At 37.8% G+C, this 18753-nt stretch overlaps 1 protein-coding gene across 1 annotated transcript in view; it reads left to right on the top strand.

The window, feature by feature from the left end:
• The first annotated feature begins 8286 nt into the window (after positions 1-8286).
• The window catches only part of c24h3orf70 (chromosome 24 C3orf70 homolog), a 26278-nt gene continuing 15811 nt past the window's right edge, over positions 8287-18753 (top strand). The window contains exons 1-2 of the mRNA XM_046837899.1: positions 8287-8744; positions 8818-9080. Coding sequence (XP_046693855.1) covers positions 8906-9080 — 175 coding nt within the window. The 5' untranslated portion in view covers positions 8287-8744; positions 8818-8905. The remainder of the gene's footprint in view (positions 8745-8817; positions 9081-18753) is intronic.

Raw genomic sequence — 18753 nt, 5'->3', positions numbered from 1 at the left:
CAGCAGAGAAAGCTTTGTTGACCCTGACCGCCCACCACTGAGATATATATATATATATATATATATATATATATATATATATATATATATATATATATACATGAGTACGCACATGTTTATTTTTCCCATAAGAATTAATGTAAAAGCAATTCATCAGTAACAAAAAAATGAGGCTGAGATGATGTGGGGGTAAACATAAAAAGTACTATAATACGGTAAATTACTTTATAAATATAAAGAAGTACTACTGTAAATAACTTTTTAAAGTTTTATAGTACTGTACTTACATGCTGTTGTAGTGGTTGATGGTAAGGGTGAAATGATGGTGGGGAAGAGGTGGGGGAATTTTTGGAAACGTGGGGACGGAGGTGAGGAGCAGAATGTGTAACTGGAACCAAACTCGTCAAAAGAAATGCTTGTCTTCCTGAAATATGCTCGTAACCCTACAAAGATTTTTACTAGTAAAACCATTCAGAAAAAGTATGTGAACCTTTAAGAATTTCATGGTTCTCTGCATAGCACTGCACCACTTCCACTTAACAATTCAAACGCATGATAAAACTTTACAAAAAATAATCAGGACAGGACGGCCAGACAAACAAATTAAGGGACTAACAAAGAACAGATGAACACAGTAGGCTAACAAACAAATCCTTGGACTAGGACCAAGCAAAACAAACACAAGCACATGTCCCTTCAGTAACTGTCCTTGGACTATAAGTTAAGTAAACATGTTTTTCCTTTTTTTTTTTTACAGTGCAGACAAACATGGGAGAATTTCTAACTCACACACATGCTCCAGATGCAATGGAGTTAACTGCAATCAGTGCACCCTAAAGTAAAAACCTTAATCTCCGTTGGGTCTACAACCTCAAACCATAACCCATAAACCCATGTTCAATGTCCTGCTAATCCCAGAAGAAAGAAAATTTGGAACAATTTGTTCCTCTGAAACAAAGACCTGCATTTGACCTGTATTTTTAGCCTTTAGTCTCCTGTATGGACCAGATGCTGTCCACTCCATGCTCTCTGTGAGCCACGTGGCATTTCACAAGAATTTCTCCTTCATAATTGTGCAACTGTTTGTGTTTAGGGCCTAGAACAGAGACTGGAAAATTTAATAAAGAATAAATGAGATGTGCAGATATGTGTATGACCTTACCCATTTATATGAATGTGATGAAAAGCAAATGAGCGCCTCTGCATGGCAAATCAAACCCTAACTATCTGGGAAGTACTCTTGGCATTTCAATGGAAAGGTGAAATTGAATAAAAAGTAATTAAAATACAGAAAGGTCACACATAATGTCATGTGGACAAGAGAGCAGCATCGATCGTTGCTCGGAGTTTGCTGTCATCACAGCCATGCATATTACTCACGCTCCATTTATGCTGGGGTTTTCATATTGAACGAGCTACGCTCTTACTAAATGGTTTTTCAGTTTATCCCTTTGGGGATGTATAACCCTACAATAGAGGGGATTCCCCTTTTATAAAAGCTTCCAAGAGAGCTCTGTTAATCATCCATTGTGCCATTCTCGTTATCATTTACTCTCCAATATATTTGCTTTGCCAAACAATTTTTTTCAAAAATAGCTAAATAGCTATATTCATCATGTAATTAGCAATAAAAGGCTCAGATGGAGACAACAAAATACTGCTCCAATTTCTAATGAATATATTGTAAACATTTATTTAATAAACTAATCTTTAATATTTGAATGTAGCTACACCATGTAAAGTATCCTGTTTAACATAACAAAGATTTGACCTGCTGTCTATCCAATTACATTAGCTACTGGAATCAACTCAGTAAAATCTGAGACTACCACATGCTTTTTCATATGAGATTGAGTTTATGAGGTGTAGGGACATAAAGTAGATGCCAAATAACTTTTTTTACTTGCTTCAGTATATTGAACATTTATTAATTCAAATAGACGTGTACTTGAGTAAAAGTGAAGGTACATTCTGTAAAATATGACTCCTGTAAAAGTAGCAAAGTATTTGCCTTCTAATCAACTTAAGTATCCAAAGTACTATGATTTATTATGGATATAATGTCCTATTGTAGCCTTAATAAAAGTATATAAAGGGCGTATATAGCGGGATTATTAAACTGTCCTGTTCCTGCTGTATTTTTTTCGGCTCTTTTTTTCTTTACTCGCTACACTATTAATACAATTATACAATTAATAGTAATAATACAATTTTTATCCACTGATAAATAAAAAGGAACGACTGATTTCGCAAAATGTAGCTGAGGAAAAAATAGGACATTTCACTTTGAAATGTAGTGAAGTAAAAGTAAAAGTCTCCCCAAACAAAATTACTTCAGTAAAGTTCAGATTCCTGACAAAGCTACTGAAGTACAGTAACAAATTAAATTTACTTTAGTTTCTGTCCAACACTGGTTTTATAGACAGGGGCACTGTCATGCTGAAACATGTTTGGGTCTCCTAGTTTATAATGCTATGCTAAGTTTATACACCGATCAGGGAAAACATTAGGACTACATGCCTAATAATATGTTGGTCCCCCTTTGCTGCCTAAATAGCCTTGACCAGTCTGACCTTTTTTTAGCAATTTGAGTTACAGAAGCTGTTGAATCGGACCACACGGATCAGCCTTCGATCCCCACGTGCATCAGTGAGTCTTGATCTCCCATGACCCTGTCGCCGGTTCACCACTGTTTTTCCTTGGACCACATTTAATAAATACTGACCACTGCAGACACAAGAGCTGCAGTTTTGGAGATGCTCTGACCCAGTCGTCTAGCCATCACACTTTGTCAAACTCACTCAAATCTTATGCTTGCCCATTTTTTCTGCTTCTAACACGTTCACTTTGAAGACAAAATGCTGCCTAACAATATCCCACCCACCAACAGGAGCCATAATGAAGTGATAACCAGTGTTATTTAATCACCGCTCATAATGTTATAATATCATAATTTTATGCAACTCAGTATAATGCCATTTTGTGATATAGTCACAAACTTTAATCTATTAATTCGTGTTCATGGACACGAATTTCCCTCTTTTTTTGTGTCACTCAGCACGACACTGGCTCTGTCTCTATAGCAACCATGGCAGAGGATCATGGGTAATGCTGACAGAAATGCCAAAGGTAATCTTTTTCCCATTTTTTTCAGAGAATAAGGTAAAAATATACAGGGTCAGGGTTATAATGTAATAAAAGTGTGCGTGTCCAATTAACGCAGTCTCCCTATAAAAACGGAAGAATTTATTTACTGTATTTTCACTGGAAGGAACCACTGACGATGTTTTATAATAGCAAGTAGCTGTGCATAGAGCAATAAAAACAAGAATAAAATCTTCTGCTTAAATGTTGAGTAATTGTGATTGAAGATAAAAAAAACGATAACAAACGAGAAAAAAACAATACAGCGTCTGTGGTATTCAGTGGCAGAAAGCAAACTTTGGCGAAGGCACCAAAAATAGTTCCTCTTGAAATACATTAGATAGAAAAGTCGTCCATAGTGACATGAAAAAAGAGGGAAATTCATGTCTATTAACACGAATTAATAGATTACATTTTGTGACTATATCATGAAATGCCATGAGACTGGGCTGTTTTATGCCTGATAGGTGTATATGTGAAATGAACATTGGACATTTCCTGCATTATAGCCATTACAACAGCACTCACCATTCAAAATATGAAAATATTTTCAGAAATACAGTTTAGTTTTTTTGAATCTTAATGATTCCTGTGACGTAAAATCAGTGAATACATTTAAGCAGGATACTACAGCGTCTGATCCATGACATTGTCCTTCCAGTTATGATAAAGCTTATGGAAAGAGATTTTGATTGTTCTCCATCGGCAGTCCTTCAAAATGGCGTTTTTGATGTACACTTCAGCTCAGCGTTCTCACTTCCCATAACAAAAACCCCACATGACTGTGGTTTCTGTGTGCCAACACAACTGAATCTGCTTCTGAGTTAATTATTAAGCATTTCATATGCCATGTCAAAAGTGTGTTAGAGCAGGGAAAGCACAAACATGTGCACTTTAGAGTGATAGCACAGGAACTGAGAAGCGTTGTGGTAGCTAATATAAACTGAGTAACAATGATGGAAAAACCCATAACCAGTGCATTGGAAAAAATAAATGGTTTGCGAGGTGCTTCCTGTTTTTTTAACACACTCTAAGCATTGAAATAACAAGCCATTGTACTTTTCTTGTAATGGTTATTTTCTCAAGCCTCACGCGTTCCTCTAAACCTGTATTCCATTTTTCCCTTTCTTTTTTTCACCTTCGTAAAAAATCTCATCACTGCTTGCTCTGGAGTTCACGTTCCACCCATGGCCTGCTCCTGCTCTCCCTCATGCCCATTAACGGACCTGCATTCTGCTACTCTAGATGCTCTCAGAAGCGTAGCTGTATATGCTCTGGGGTCGTTTTTTTCACTGCTCTCTCAAAATGACTATGAATTACGCAGAAGGTGACCCGATCCTGAACTCGTCTTGTGATGCTGAATTGGCAGCGAGTAGCTGGATGTAGAAAGCATTTTTTTTTCTTATTGTCTATAACAGGCCTGAGAAATGATTTCAGCTAATATTGTTTTTGCAGTCGTGAGAAGCAATGGTGCCTTTGAAAGCCTTGGTAATTACAGAAGTGTAAAATTTTATTAGTTATAGTAAAGCAGGATGAAATGTTCAGAACAGTGAGTTCCCATTAGTCGAAAGCAGCTTTCCACTGTATGAACTCGGAAATATTAGGTGTATTTCCACCAGAGTGACCGCAAACATATTCCAGAAAGCTTTTTATTAAGAGTAGTTACTCGCTGACTGGGAAGCCTAGCAGAATGATCAGCTTCAAATGCAATTTTTACCAACATAAATAACATCGCTATGACAGCATAACTAAACTTGCCAGAAATGTTTTTTGGTTTACACCTAATGGCAAGCAAAAACTAAATAAATAAATAATAATAATTTAAAAGTATTAATACATTAATAATACAATAATTAATAATACTTAATAATGCTTGTGCAACCCTAATGGCTGGGGTCGGTGTCCTGACCGGGGATTGAACCCAGGCTGCAGCATTGAGAGCGCCGCATCCTAACCACTAGACCACCAGGGAACCTTGAGGAGTTTTATAATCAACTGTTCAGAAAATACTACATTTTAAGAAATTTTTGTTCCACTAAAATAATAATCATCAATTTTGTGAGGAAAAGTCTAAAATATTTTGCTAATGAACAGCTATAAGCTGATCTTTCATTGATTTTCTAGATGTTGAGCTTCCTGACAAATTAAGTTCTAATATTGTTAATGTCTTGTTTTTGATGCCTTAAAAGTTGTCATTTGCTATTTGTAAATAACGCCAATTATTTGTATTATAACGTTCAGCGTGAAAAAAAAAAGCCTCCATGGAAACATGTCTTCCTGTGTCAGAGCCTGTGAAGTTTGACAGCACTTTTTTAACAGTTACAGCTAAGCGATAACTTTAATGCTGTCTAATGTCTTAAAACAGTGATTATGGCCATTGTTAGATTTAACCAGGTATTTTGTATAAACAGTAACTGATTTAAAACTATTACAATCTTATCCGAGCAACTTACCTGTTACCTCACTTACTAGGAATAGTAAAAATCACCTATATGCATCGGTGCATCAGCAGGAAAAGTTAACGATGTGATGCATTGATTTCCAAAAGTGTGCATCAGAGTTGCCATTTGCATCGTGATGCATCGTTTTTAATATATATACATCAGTAAAAAACGATGTATTTAGAAAGTGACCAATAATTTGTGACCAATATTTAATATGTAGATTGCTAAACTGCTTCTCGTGCACGTTCTCTAACCCGAAGAGATCAGGACGTATCACAACACTACCGAGACCAAGGCGTGTCCTGAGACTCACATCGAATACAGATTAACATGGCAGAGGTAGAGCTGCATCTTCCTGGAGACAGAACTACAAAGGCCTGTTTGTAAAAGGGCCATGTGTTAGAAGTCAGGAGCCACTTAGGTAAACTGATTATTTGCTGTCTTTCTAAACAAAAAAAATTAAAGTGAATAATCTGTACCATATTGAATTGCATAGTACCATATTTTTTTCATTGTATCATACTGCATTGAATCACGATGTGTTGAATAAAAATGAAATCAGATGGCACTGCATCATAATGGAGTAAATCGTATCACATCGCATCGGTAGCTGCTTCATATGTATCTCTAATGTATTTTATTGTTGTTTATGCATCGAGATGCAAATCGCTGTATGGGGATGCACATCTCTATCTCCATCATCTCTATCTCTATACATCTGAGAAGCTGAAAGTTCAGGGCCTTGGTTCAGGGCCCAATAGTGGCAGTTTAGCAGTGCTGGGATTTTACAAACTTCTGATCAGAAGTCCAAAATTATAACTGCTGAACCACCACTGATAGGGGGAAGTTTACAGTGTTCACAGAATAAGCAGTCATGCTGTACAGAAATTTCCCCACTGTGGGACGAATTCATTTATATTTTTATCTTATCTTTATGCCACTCCATATACAGGAAAGGAATTATTTGAGAATACGTCCCCACATTGATAAGTTTGAAAACTCTCAAGCTAAGAGAAGGTGTTTTAAATCGTTTTATACCAGTCGTAGGCACAAAAAAATAAAACTGCAGCATTATTTCTGAACCTAGTGGACAAACGCATGAACTGAGTGCTAACAGAAGCCCATTGGGCAAAAAACTGTGCACATATGTGAACTAATTTATACAGAAGAGGGCAATTAGAGCTTTCCTCTAAGCGTGTGCAGCTGGTCTGTGAAGTACTATGAGCGGCAAATAGAAAAAGATTGTATTGGCAAAGACATATGGGTAATACCTGCTTTACAGCCGTAGAAGGAGAAGTAGCTAATGGGTGGAAATTAGCAATAGCTACATAAAAAGTTACTATTTGTGTCCAAAGATCCTGATTGCCATAGCATTCATTTTATTATTGGGAGATCGATGCCACAGCCATCTGTGGCTGGAAGGGAGAAATTGGCCGTGCTCTCTGGGTGGAGAAGATGGGTGTTACTCTCTCCTGTCAATCAAAACCATGTTTACCAGTCATGAGCTCATAAAGGCTGGATGTACTATGAGCTGACTTTCGCCCTCCCTGTTTACTCCCCGCTACTCTTAATCTACTCTATATTGTAGATGAACTCCAGTGCTGAATTGCACATATACTGTAATGCTGATTTCTGTGGCACGGGCCACTCGGATAGCAGCTGCAGCACTTTAATAATCCGAGGCACTCAAATTGACACCCTAGTTCAAACCTCAGATCACATCTTTGAGAGGTGTCGAGCTCTTTATATACACGAGGAATATCCATTTTCATCACAATCTATTTTGATCAGCTCTCCCTGTATTGACAGTGACTATGAAGCTAAAACAGTAACATCATTATTCCTATCAAATCATATATTAGACATAATCCTCACATTGCAAAATGTCAAAGTGAAAACAAACAACAATGTGAACACATTTTTTTGTCTTTTCATTTTATTCATTTCTCTACTACTTTGCAAGAATTTAGTGCATTAGACTATCTATCTATCTATCTATCTATCTATCTATCTATCTATATCTATCTATCTATCTATCTATCTATCTATTCATCTATCTATCTATCTATCTATCTATCTATCTATCAGTGCTTTAGACTATCTATCTATCTATCTATCTATCTATCTATCATTCTATCTATCTATCTATCTATCTATCTATCTATCTATCTATCTATCTATCTATCTATCTATCTATCATCTATCTATCAGTGCTTTAGACTATCTATCTATCTATCTATCTATTCATCTATCTATCTATCTATCTATCTATCTATCTATCTATCTATCTATCTATCTATCTATCATCTATCTATCAGTGCTTTAGACTATCTATCTATCAATCTATCAATCTATCTATCTATTCATCTATCTATCTATCTATCTATCTATCTATCAGTGTTTTAGACTATCTATCTATCTATCTATCTATCTATCTATCTATCTATCTATCTATCTATCTATCTATCTATCAGTGCTTTAGACTATCTATCTATCTATCTATCTGTCTGTCTGTCTGTCTGTCTGTCTGTCTGTCTGTCTGTCTGTCTGTGCTTTAGACTATCTATCATAGCATGATATTTTAACAGATCACTGGAGACAGAGAAAGAGAGAGAGAAGGAGGGGAAGACAGAGCGAGAGAGAGAGAGAGAGAGAGAGAGAGAGAGAGAGAGAAGAGCGCATGCATGGTGCGATACATTCGGTGGTTCTCGTACAAAAGTGCTTAAGCACAAAGAGAGAGAGAGAGAGAGAGAGAGAGAGAGAGAGAGAGAGAGAATACTTCGCCGGTAACCGGACACTCTGATTCTCAGTGCTCGGGTTCAGTAGAAAGTTGAGGGAGAACACGAGCGCGAGCGCGAGCAGGAACCCCAGCAGGCGGAGTAACAGAGGAGCGGAAAAGGAGGAACGGGGACGATTCTGCTTTTCTGCTTTCCGACATTCTCAGTTCCACATCAGCGGCCGCCATCGTTACCGGGTGGATTAGTAACAGCTGCTCGGGAGTGACGTTGAATAAAAAAAGGCAGGAAATGATGTAAATGTTTATTATATATAATAATAACAGTTATAGTGCGAAGAGACCGGGAGCGCGCGTGCGTACGGGATGTTTCTCTTCACAAAGCCCCATTAGGAGTTACTTTGGATATTTTTGATATATATGTAAGTATATATATTAAAAAAAACCTCCACGGAATTCTAGCCTGCATTTGGACTTTTTTTTTCGCACCCGTAGTGCCGTTAGAAGCGTTCCTCGGAGCGCATGCGTTCTCGGGAACCGGGACTGTGATCGGCGGAGGCCGCCGCCTGGCGCGCGGGGCGAGATGGCCGCGTCGGGAGGAGCGAAGAGCGGCAAGCTGGACGAGGCGCAGGCTCTGGCGCGGAGCTGCGCGGGGAGACCCGACTTCCTGCCGTGCGACGGGCTCTCCATCTGCGCCACGCACAGCCACGGCAAGTGCTTCAAGCTGCACTGGTGCTGCCACCTGGGCTGGTGCCACTGTAAGTTATTACACACCGGCTCTCCACCCGAAATACACCTCAACTCACAACTAATACTCATCCAAAAACACCTTGCTTTCAGCAAGAAAGAAAGCTTTACATCAATGTTCTTATCCTGGAGACACCTTTCAACCTCAGCGAGCTCTTCCAGGCTTCATCTCAATACCATGTTTATGTAGTGCACTTGTTAAAACACATCAATGCTTCTTGCATCTCATTCCATATTGAATCCCACGTTTGACATTTATCATAACCCCATTCTTACGAAAGGCTGCTCGATTTTGGAGCGTAGATGTCGGGATTTGTGATTTTTTTTTTTTTACCAGATACAATAGCTCAAGGTCAGGCACTGATGTCGGGTGAGAAGGTCTGGGGTTTAGTCAATGTTCCATTTCATTCCAGAGATGATGCGGGATCAGGATATACAATTTCCTATACTTCTCAGTTCATGGAACATTGCCATGCAGGAACAGGTTTCAGCGACAGGAAGTGATCTCAGGGAAAGGGATCCTATATATTTGTGCACCTCTAGCTTTTTGGTACAGCTTGGGAAAGAACCACACATATGAGTTAGATCAGGGGTCTCCAATCTTTTCCAGAAAGGGCCAGTGTGGGTGCAAGTTTTCAACCAAGCATATCCACACCAAATTCTACCTGTTCAAATCTAATGATCTTCATTTTCAATGACTATCAGGTGTGACCATTGATTGGTTGGAATGAAAACCTGCACCCACACTGGCCCTTTCTGGAAAAGATTGGAGACACCTGGGTTAGATAGTCAGACATGTGGGTGTCATTTGGATGTCCAGAGATTTGTCGACATGACAACATAGTGGGTAGTGTGGCTGCTTTACAGTTCTGAAGTCTTTGTTCGCACTCTTTTCGCAAGTTTTTAGAGGTCAACGTGGGTTTCTCAGGGTTTTCCAGTATCCTTTCACTTAACATGCTAACAAACATTTACTTCACTGATTCAAGGAACATGTGCACTAGTAGATTATTGTATAATTTAGGACTTGCAAAAATGCATGCTTGGTCCAGAAACCACAATGTAATGTTCATGTTTTTAAAAATAAGATACATTTAGCATGGCCCCATTTCTTCAATAGTCATTCTTCGATGTTGTCGTATAATGTACATCTTTGTAATGCAAATGTTTTCCTGAACATCCTTGGATTTGTACCTACGTAATCAGCGCTTCACTTCCTGTTCGTCCTTCTATTAAACACTGTTGTACCTATGCTAGCCTAGACTGTTTTTCCAGGTGGAGTTTAATTTGAATACATTTAAAGGAAATCGTTTTTCATCTCTTTCATCATGATGTTCACCTCTACAGCAAAAACCAGGGTTTGATCAATTGAATTGAATAGAAATTGTATTCTGATTGAGTTTGATGCTATGCGATGAAAGTTTTTATTGTTAATGTTGCCAAATTGCCAAAAACATCACTTAAATTATTATTATTCCAAGCTACAGATGGCAGCGATGACTGTCAGAGGATTACAGTGGATCCTTGGCAAACAGATTTCATTCTACCCATCGAAATCCTTTTTCTGTTTTTCGACATCCCCTTCTAAACCGTCGAGGATTCATTTCAAATAAGCCGTAATATGTTTTCCATCCAAACAACAAATTAGTTCATGATGAAATAATTAATGAGTCATGATGCTGGTAATTGCTTACTGATTGCTGTTTTGCTAGGAGGACATTTCTCATCTAATCAATACAAGCAGGCTCATCTGAAGCCAATCAGATGCTTAATAAGCACGATGGAATCAGCATGGGATAGTTACAGAGGTGTTTCCTACTGGTAATGAATAGGTAATAAAACAGAAAGATAAGGTGCCTATAGCTTGACAGGCTCTCGTTAGGGCTGACAGTGACTGCTCTCGCCGTTCAAGATAAGGGTTTTTTATACAGATCGTGTTATAGACACTTTATCACACTGTTTAAAAAATGAGCCAAGTCTGATAAAAAGACTGTTTGAAAATGCATTAGGAAACATTGGCCTTTAAAAAAAAGAAAGATTAACCATCTAATGATTAGGTGAGTTTGACCATTTGAATGATTCCCACCCAGGCTACTATCCCCAGGGTCTTGGGTGACCTTATTCTTTTGGCTTCTCCCATTAGGGGTCGCCACAGCGGATCATCCGTCTCCATACCCCCCCTGTCCTCTACATCTGCCTCTTTTACACCAACTACCTGCATGTCTTCCCTCACCACATCCTTGGTCTTCTTCTTTTTTCCTTCTTCCTGGTAGCTCCATCCTCAGCATTCTCCTACTCATATACCCCATGTCCCTCCTCTGCACATGTCCAAACCATCTCTTCTTGCCTCCCTCACCTTGTCTCCAAAACGTCCTACATGCACTGTCCCTCTAATAAACTCATTTCTAATCTAAAAATGACTGACAGGAGATGCTTCCAAACGTATGCAAGCATTTTTGGACTGAATATCAGTTTCCCATATGGGTTTTCATAGCAATTCAATAAACCTTTGTTAAAACCATGGTTTACCCCATTGTTTTTTTTTGTTTGTTTTTTTTCATCATATTTAATGTATTTTTAGGGAACAAAAAACTATGTTATAACTTTAACCTTTTCATTTTCATGTTTTTTTATTTCAATATATTTTATTTTTAAGGCGTTACATATCCGTCCACTGTAGTCAACTCTTGTGACTAGCATTCAATTTAGTTCAATTCATTTTTTATTCGATTGGCACATTTCACAATCAACATTATCTCAAAGCAGATTTACAGAGATAAAGCCATTATAAAGTTGTATAAAAGATTTTAGAATCTATAAGTTATTTGCTTATAACTGTATTCCTGATGCGCGAGCCAGTGGTGACTGTGGCAAAGAAAAACTCCCTGAGACGGCATGGGGAAAACGCTTGAGAGGAACCAGACTCAATAGGGAACCCGTCCTCATCTGGGTGGCACTGAATGTCAACATGGTATCATGCGATGGTGTGTTCTTTAGCACAGTTTTAACATAGCGTACCTCAGTTGCAGTTTTGTATCCTTGAATTTTGTGAAATTCTACAATCAATTAGCTATAGTTAATACCTGCAATTTAGCCACGTAGCGGTAGCATACTGTCAGATACAATACACTTTATATTAAGCGGTTTTCGACTCATTAAGGGGAAAAAAACTGATAAAGCCACATGCCAAAGGAATCCGGAAAACACTCATCGTTCAGTGCACAGTAGTAATTGTTCCCAAGGTTACTTGAGGTTAGTTGAGCTTACAGACTGGAAGTAGAGATCATGCGATTAAACTCATTTGGCGGAAATGAGGAAAAGCAGAAGGATGTTCTGTTTGTGAGATCTAGCTGTTAATTCTCAGTGTTCTCAAGGGAAATGTCTAACAAATATGTTGAACTTCATTCAACAAACAGGAATGAATATGGTCAGGACTAAACCCCAAAAGTCTGATTCGGGCATGATCTAACTGCTCTAACACCCCATATCACTGCATCTTGATCTCATTTCTTAGTACACAGTGTCCTGTTCCCTTTTTCGGATTCTGCATGATCGCACGTAAGTGTTTAAAGAGTTGTTCAATCTTTCATCAGCCAAGCACATGAGTGCTGGCAATCTCCGTACCGGGACTGAAATCCACCAGGTGAAATGACCTCTTGAGCTGTTTTGAACTCATTTTTACAAACGTGTGACACGATCAAGATTTGATTACACTCAGGAAGGCGGTGTCAGGATCACAACCCATCTGCTTTCGAAACAACAAGCTTCTGTTAAACGGTGTCAGTCACCAAGGGGAACACGGGTTATGTGACGTGGAGAGAGGAAGCAGATTCTCAGATTGTTGTCAGTAGTAAACATCTTTTAGTGTATGTGTGTGTGTGTTTGCGACAGAGAGAATGACTGAGTCGGATGTGTAAATACTAATATGGAGTTGCACAATCCTCGGGGGGAGTGGCACTGAAAAATCGGGTCACGCTGAATTTTCTTTTCTGTGGCGTAACAGTCCTCATTGGCGCTGATGCTTTAATGAGAAGTTAAGACAGTGTTCCTGCAGTAAAGCACTGAATTTACTCCCATGCAGACAGTTTCTGCTCTCACCCCATGTGCTGCCATTACTCCTACACTTATTACTCTGAGGAGTGGCAGTTAAATAGTGTAGGAAACAGGCTAATCTCTCTCTCTCTCTCTCTCTCTCTCTCTCTCTCTCTCTCTCTCTCTCTCTTCATTCTATCTCTCCCGTTTCACTCAGTCACACGACCAATTAAAAACCACAAGGTATAGAGTAGAGTAAGTGAATTCCAACCAGCCTTGAAGTTGATTATTTTCCACTGACGTCTTAATTCTCTTCTATCACAGCATCATAATTGTTAATTTAATAAAGTCATTCATTCAAGCGATTCACGTGATTGAATTTATTTGAAAGAATTGATGGCAGCTATAACACCTTATACTTTTAATTATTTCGATTGAATTAGCATGACGTGAACGCAGCAAGCAAAATGTTTTACAGATGATTTCTCTTCCGCTTTCCATACATCCATATTCAAGTGTATACAGAGTATTTTAGTTTTAGATTTGAGAGGTAACTAGCTTTTTCAACCTAGCTAGACTGCCTAGTTATGTTAGTAAATTATCTTGACTAAAAGGAGTGTACCAGCTTTAAACACACACATTTAAAGTATCCAGCTAACTAGCTGAATCTTTTAGTAAGTAGCAAGTAAGTAAGCTACGAAGTAAAGCGTTATTAATCTAGCGAGTGTTGTTTTTCTCTTCAGGTACTAAATTCACCTTGAGTTTTTTTGTAAAATGCCTCCTCTGCAATTTCTCTTAAGCTAGATAATAAGTCTGCTAATGTTATAACACCACCATTACATTTTCATTATATTCAAGACTACTATATACATATACATTATTACATTACCATATCATTGAAGACTTGAGGACAGGAGTAGCTTGCTTTGTTTTTTGATTGATTGCTTGGCCAGAGGAATTCCAATATGAAAATTTTTGTTCTGAGGATCCATTTATTAGCAAAAGTGTTTTTGAGACACCCTTCAGTTTCTTTTCAGGACTCAAAAGATCAGCTTTGGATACGAGCAGCTGAAGTATCTACAGTAGCTAACTCTTGATAAGTGCTGATAGTTGATAGTTTAAAGGTTTTTCTCTTTCTCGTTATTCTTCTTCAGTTTTGCAGTCAATTTCTATCCAGTTATTTTCTTATTGCGTCTATTAAATTCTTCTGTCCTACATAACCTCACTGTCTGTTCGACGTGAATCCTTTATATGGCAGAAACTAGTAGAAGCCAACACAGTTGCTTCAACAAAGGCCATTTTCTTGTTCTCACTTCCTCTATAGACTTTCTCATTGCGTTTTAATACTCCACACCTACGCTGGCATTAAGATGGTTTCATTCTGTTTTAATATTTCATCAAGTTATAATGCAAGAACGCTGCCTCTGTCTGTGACTCACTGTCTCAAAGCCACTGCATCCACCGGCGTTTGCTTCTCTCAGTCAATTCCGAGTGAAAGGAAGTTACACAATGCTTTGCAGGAAGTTTCAAATGACCCTGAAGACCCTCAACCTGGTCTTTGTTTTTGGGTTTTTTTTCTTTCACATTACTAAAACAGCGAATAGAGTGCATTTAAAATAATGAGCATGTTTTTGTCTTCATGGTTTCTTTTTAAAATGATATTTCATCAGATTAAGCTGCACTGATGTTGACTCTATCCTCCAAAGCCTCATGAAAGAAACTCCACCGGAGCTAATAAAGTATCGGACTAGCCCTTAAGATGGCTAGAGCGGTTTGCCCCAAGGGGGAACGATGATGGGAAGCAGTTCAGGCTATGCTTAAAACACTACAGGAGTGCAGCCTTGAAAAACACATTAGCTGCACATTTTTTCAAATGTCTTGGCTCTAACTTACCTGATTCAGCTCATTAAAGCATTGGTAATCAGCCAGTGAACCACTTATGTGCCAGGACTCGAATTGGGAATCGCTGAATGATGGTCTTTGTATCAGCATGACTTTATTACATACCAGAATCAGTAGACACCAGTCACACAGGCTGAACATCTCAGGTGAAGCCTGGGCATTAATAGCTACAATATTTGTTTTTCAAAAGCGAATAACACAAATGAACATGGCATCATTTTAAGCAAAGTTGAATCATTCATAGTTAAATATTTTTGTTCACTTTATACTAAAATGTAGTTTATTACAAAAATGCCATCAAATAGAAAGAAAACATGCAAATAATAGAGAATTGTAGAATCTATTTCTTATATTTATTTATTGTTAAATGTAACTACTCTCAGGTAAATATATATCATTTGAATAAAGGCAGCTATTCCGTGCATCTTGACATGCCTCAATGTTTTTCCTCGCTGAAGCTGTTTCCACATTTACAGTTCTTAACCAAAGCCAAATTTAAGAACCACGAGGATGGATTTGGTTTGTATTAAAAACAGTCTGATACAGTGGCTTAATTTGCCTACAGTTTACCATGATCAGTTTTTGCATTTAAGCATCCAACAGTTGATAACCTCAACAATGATGAAAAATAATGAATGGACATTCAGTGTCCCCCAGATGAGCATGGGTTCCCTTCTGAGTCTGTTTAAGGTTAATTTGACTCATTGCATGGCCCACACTTTTAGCAAGGTGATGTCACAATGAAGTCATGCCTTATATTACATGTTTTACCAATCACTGTCATGTTGATGTTGATTAAAGGCAACTTTTATCCTTGGGTACTTGTTTGTGCCTTACAAAGAACACGTCAGATGTGAGAAAATGTTCAAATCTATTTTAGTCAATTATAATGCAGCATGTCTTGAAGGAGTAAAAGTCACATCTGTGTATTGAACAGTCAACAGAGATACAGATAATGGCATAAAAATGGATAGATTATTGGTTATGTTACACACCGTGTATTGAACATTTCTACTTAAACACTTCCTACACTCGGTTTATCTTGTCCCAGTAGAGTTGAAAAGGGGTTTAAAAAACACACTATGGGTAAAAATGCTGTTAGGTAAGTGGTTAGTGTCTGCTTTATTACCTTGGATTAAACCAGCAGTGGCTACAGCAGCAACTGAATATTAGTCTAGTGGAAAGTATAATAAATTGATATTTGGGGTTACCCAGATGAGGATGGGTTCTCTTCTGAGTCCGTTTTCTTTTAAGGTTTCTTCCTTATACAATCTAAGCGAGTTAATACTTGCCTTTGGCTTGCTCATTAGGGATAAACCTATAGGGACTAATTTATGAATTTATTAAATGTATATTTGTTATCTAATTATTTCTGTAAAACTGTCCAATGAATTATTTATATTAGGTTTTTATTGTACTTTTTTATTGTATAATGTTTTGTCTAGCTGCGTTTCTGATTCGCTGGTGAAATAGTTATACTGTGTAAGTAAATTTGGACAGTAAATTATGTAATTGTGATTATGTAATAGTGTTCTGTACACTATGCTAGTTGTAAACTCTTCTTATCCTACGGGAATTTAAATTTAGCTGGTGCAAGAAGACATTTATCATTTTATTGTCAGATTGTAACATAAAAATATGTTTTTTGGGGGTTTTTTTTGCTATTGCTATTCCGGACTGTTCAGGCAATGTTGTGCTTTAAAATACAGCAGACTATAGTAGGATGAAGGATATGCTAATGAACTCCAGGTGTAGCAGGAGAAAGAATGCTCCAGCTAGAAGAAATGAAAAACGACCAACACACAGCTCTGACACCGTTACTGAAACTCGCCTCTGTGCCAACTTTTTAACATTTGTATCTCACAATAACTTGAATCTGGTGTTAAAAAGAAAAGTTTAACATGAACCTTGGATTCGGAAGGTCCACTTATGTCAAAATTATGATCACTGCATGTGTATTACTGTCCATTTCACATCGTTCGCTTGTGAAATGTTAGATTAAAAAACGTTGCACAGTGAACTGCAGGAAGTTCAGATTTCAATAGTACACCCTTGTTTTTCTCTTGCAACCTTCTTCTATGTGTCGTTTCACAAAGGACAGCATGTTCTATCACAAAAAAACAACAGCAAAATGTTTAACCCAGGACACTCAGGTGAAGCCTTTGGTACCTGATCTTTTAGTACACTCTTTTATCCTTTTTCAATTCCACACATGACCATGATCTTGACTTTTTCACACTGCGTTAAACATTTTGAACGTACTGTTATTGCAAGAACGGGTCAACTTTTTCACTTGTTTGTTTGTAAGATAAAAGTGGCTTTTATTTGTTTCCTTCCCATTCAATACCGTGTATTTTTTTCTCTCTAGTTTTTGCCTGGCTCACACTTTCAGCAAGGTGAAGTCCCAGTGAAGTCATTCCTTATATGACGTGTTTTACTAATCTACCACCGTCATGTTGACACCAGTTCAAAGTTGAAGCAGATGAATTTATACTTTTAACCTTTTATACTTGTTTTTGCTTTATAAGCTTAAAAAACACATTTCTTAGATGTGAGAAAATGTTCAGTTCAGTTGACTGTGTCAGTTATAATGCAGTAAACAATGTGGGCGAACCTGACAGAGTTGACGTCGAGAACATTTAACAGACATACTGATACAGACATAATAATGGATAAAATACTGCTTATGTTACACGTTGTGTATTGAACATTTCTACTTGAACAAGACTACACTTTCTACACTCTGCAGAACTAATTTCTGTTTATATTTACTCAGTAGAGTCTAAAAGGGCTTCAAAATCTTATTTTGTGGGAAATGCTGTTAGGTAAGTGGTTAATGTCTGCTCTATTACCTTGTAATAAACAGCAGTGGCTACAGCAGCAACGGAGTATTACTGTTTTGGAAAGTTCTCCCAGTGTTGCGCATGGAGGCCAAATACCGTTGACTATATTGTCATGGTCAGTGAAACTAAATAAACACACGCATACACATATGCTCACACTTAAAGTAGTCCCGCTACTGCTCAGCATGTCCCATCTAAATGCTCTGATAAATTGAAACTAGCACATATTCAGGCACTGCTTGTTTTTTTTGCTGTTTTTGAAAAATGCACTGTATTGAGTCCCCCCAAATCAAATCCATAAGATTTGTAAATCTTGTGTACATCATTACACCCCTAATTTTCCATCCTATCCTCCGTTTCTCTCTAAAATAGTTTTTATCCTTACTCAAGGCATTATTTGCTCTACTGTTCGTCACTATTTTGTACTTATTGCCCAAATAAGCTTTATTTATCCGCTTTACACACTTCTTCCTGCAGAAGCATCAGTTTTTATTAATATTGACAACGTCCGAGATCCAAGGTCAGAGTAGGGGAAAGAAAAGACGATTCTTATAATAGCTCACCGTCAGGAGCTGAGCCTCTACAGCTAAGTGGTTCTGCCTCATAGAGCTGACAGGATGTTTATCCGACCGCTGCTGTCATCACTTTGTAAAAATGACATATAGGCACTAATATCACACTACAGTTCCGAAGGTGTGCAGCCGACAAGGGAAAACAGGTTCAGATCACAATTTAACAGTCATATCCTGAAGCCTGAATCCTTGGGTATATTTTTCCCCATTAGCATCTTTCTTTTACATTTACATTCACGGCATTTAGCAGACGACCTTATTCAGAGCGACGTACAAAAGTGCTTTTAAGTATTTATCAATGAATAAATTAACACTGGTTCAGTGTGTTGTAAACTTAG

Source organism: Silurus meridionalis, chromosome 24, assembly GCF_014805685.1.
Source record: "Silurus meridionalis isolate SWU-2019-XX chromosome 24, ASM1480568v1, whole genome shotgun sequence".
NCBI lineage: Eukaryota > Metazoa > Chordata > Actinopteri > Siluriformes > Siluridae > Silurus > Silurus meridionalis.
This window is presented reverse-complemented; position numbering and strand designations above follow the sequence as displayed.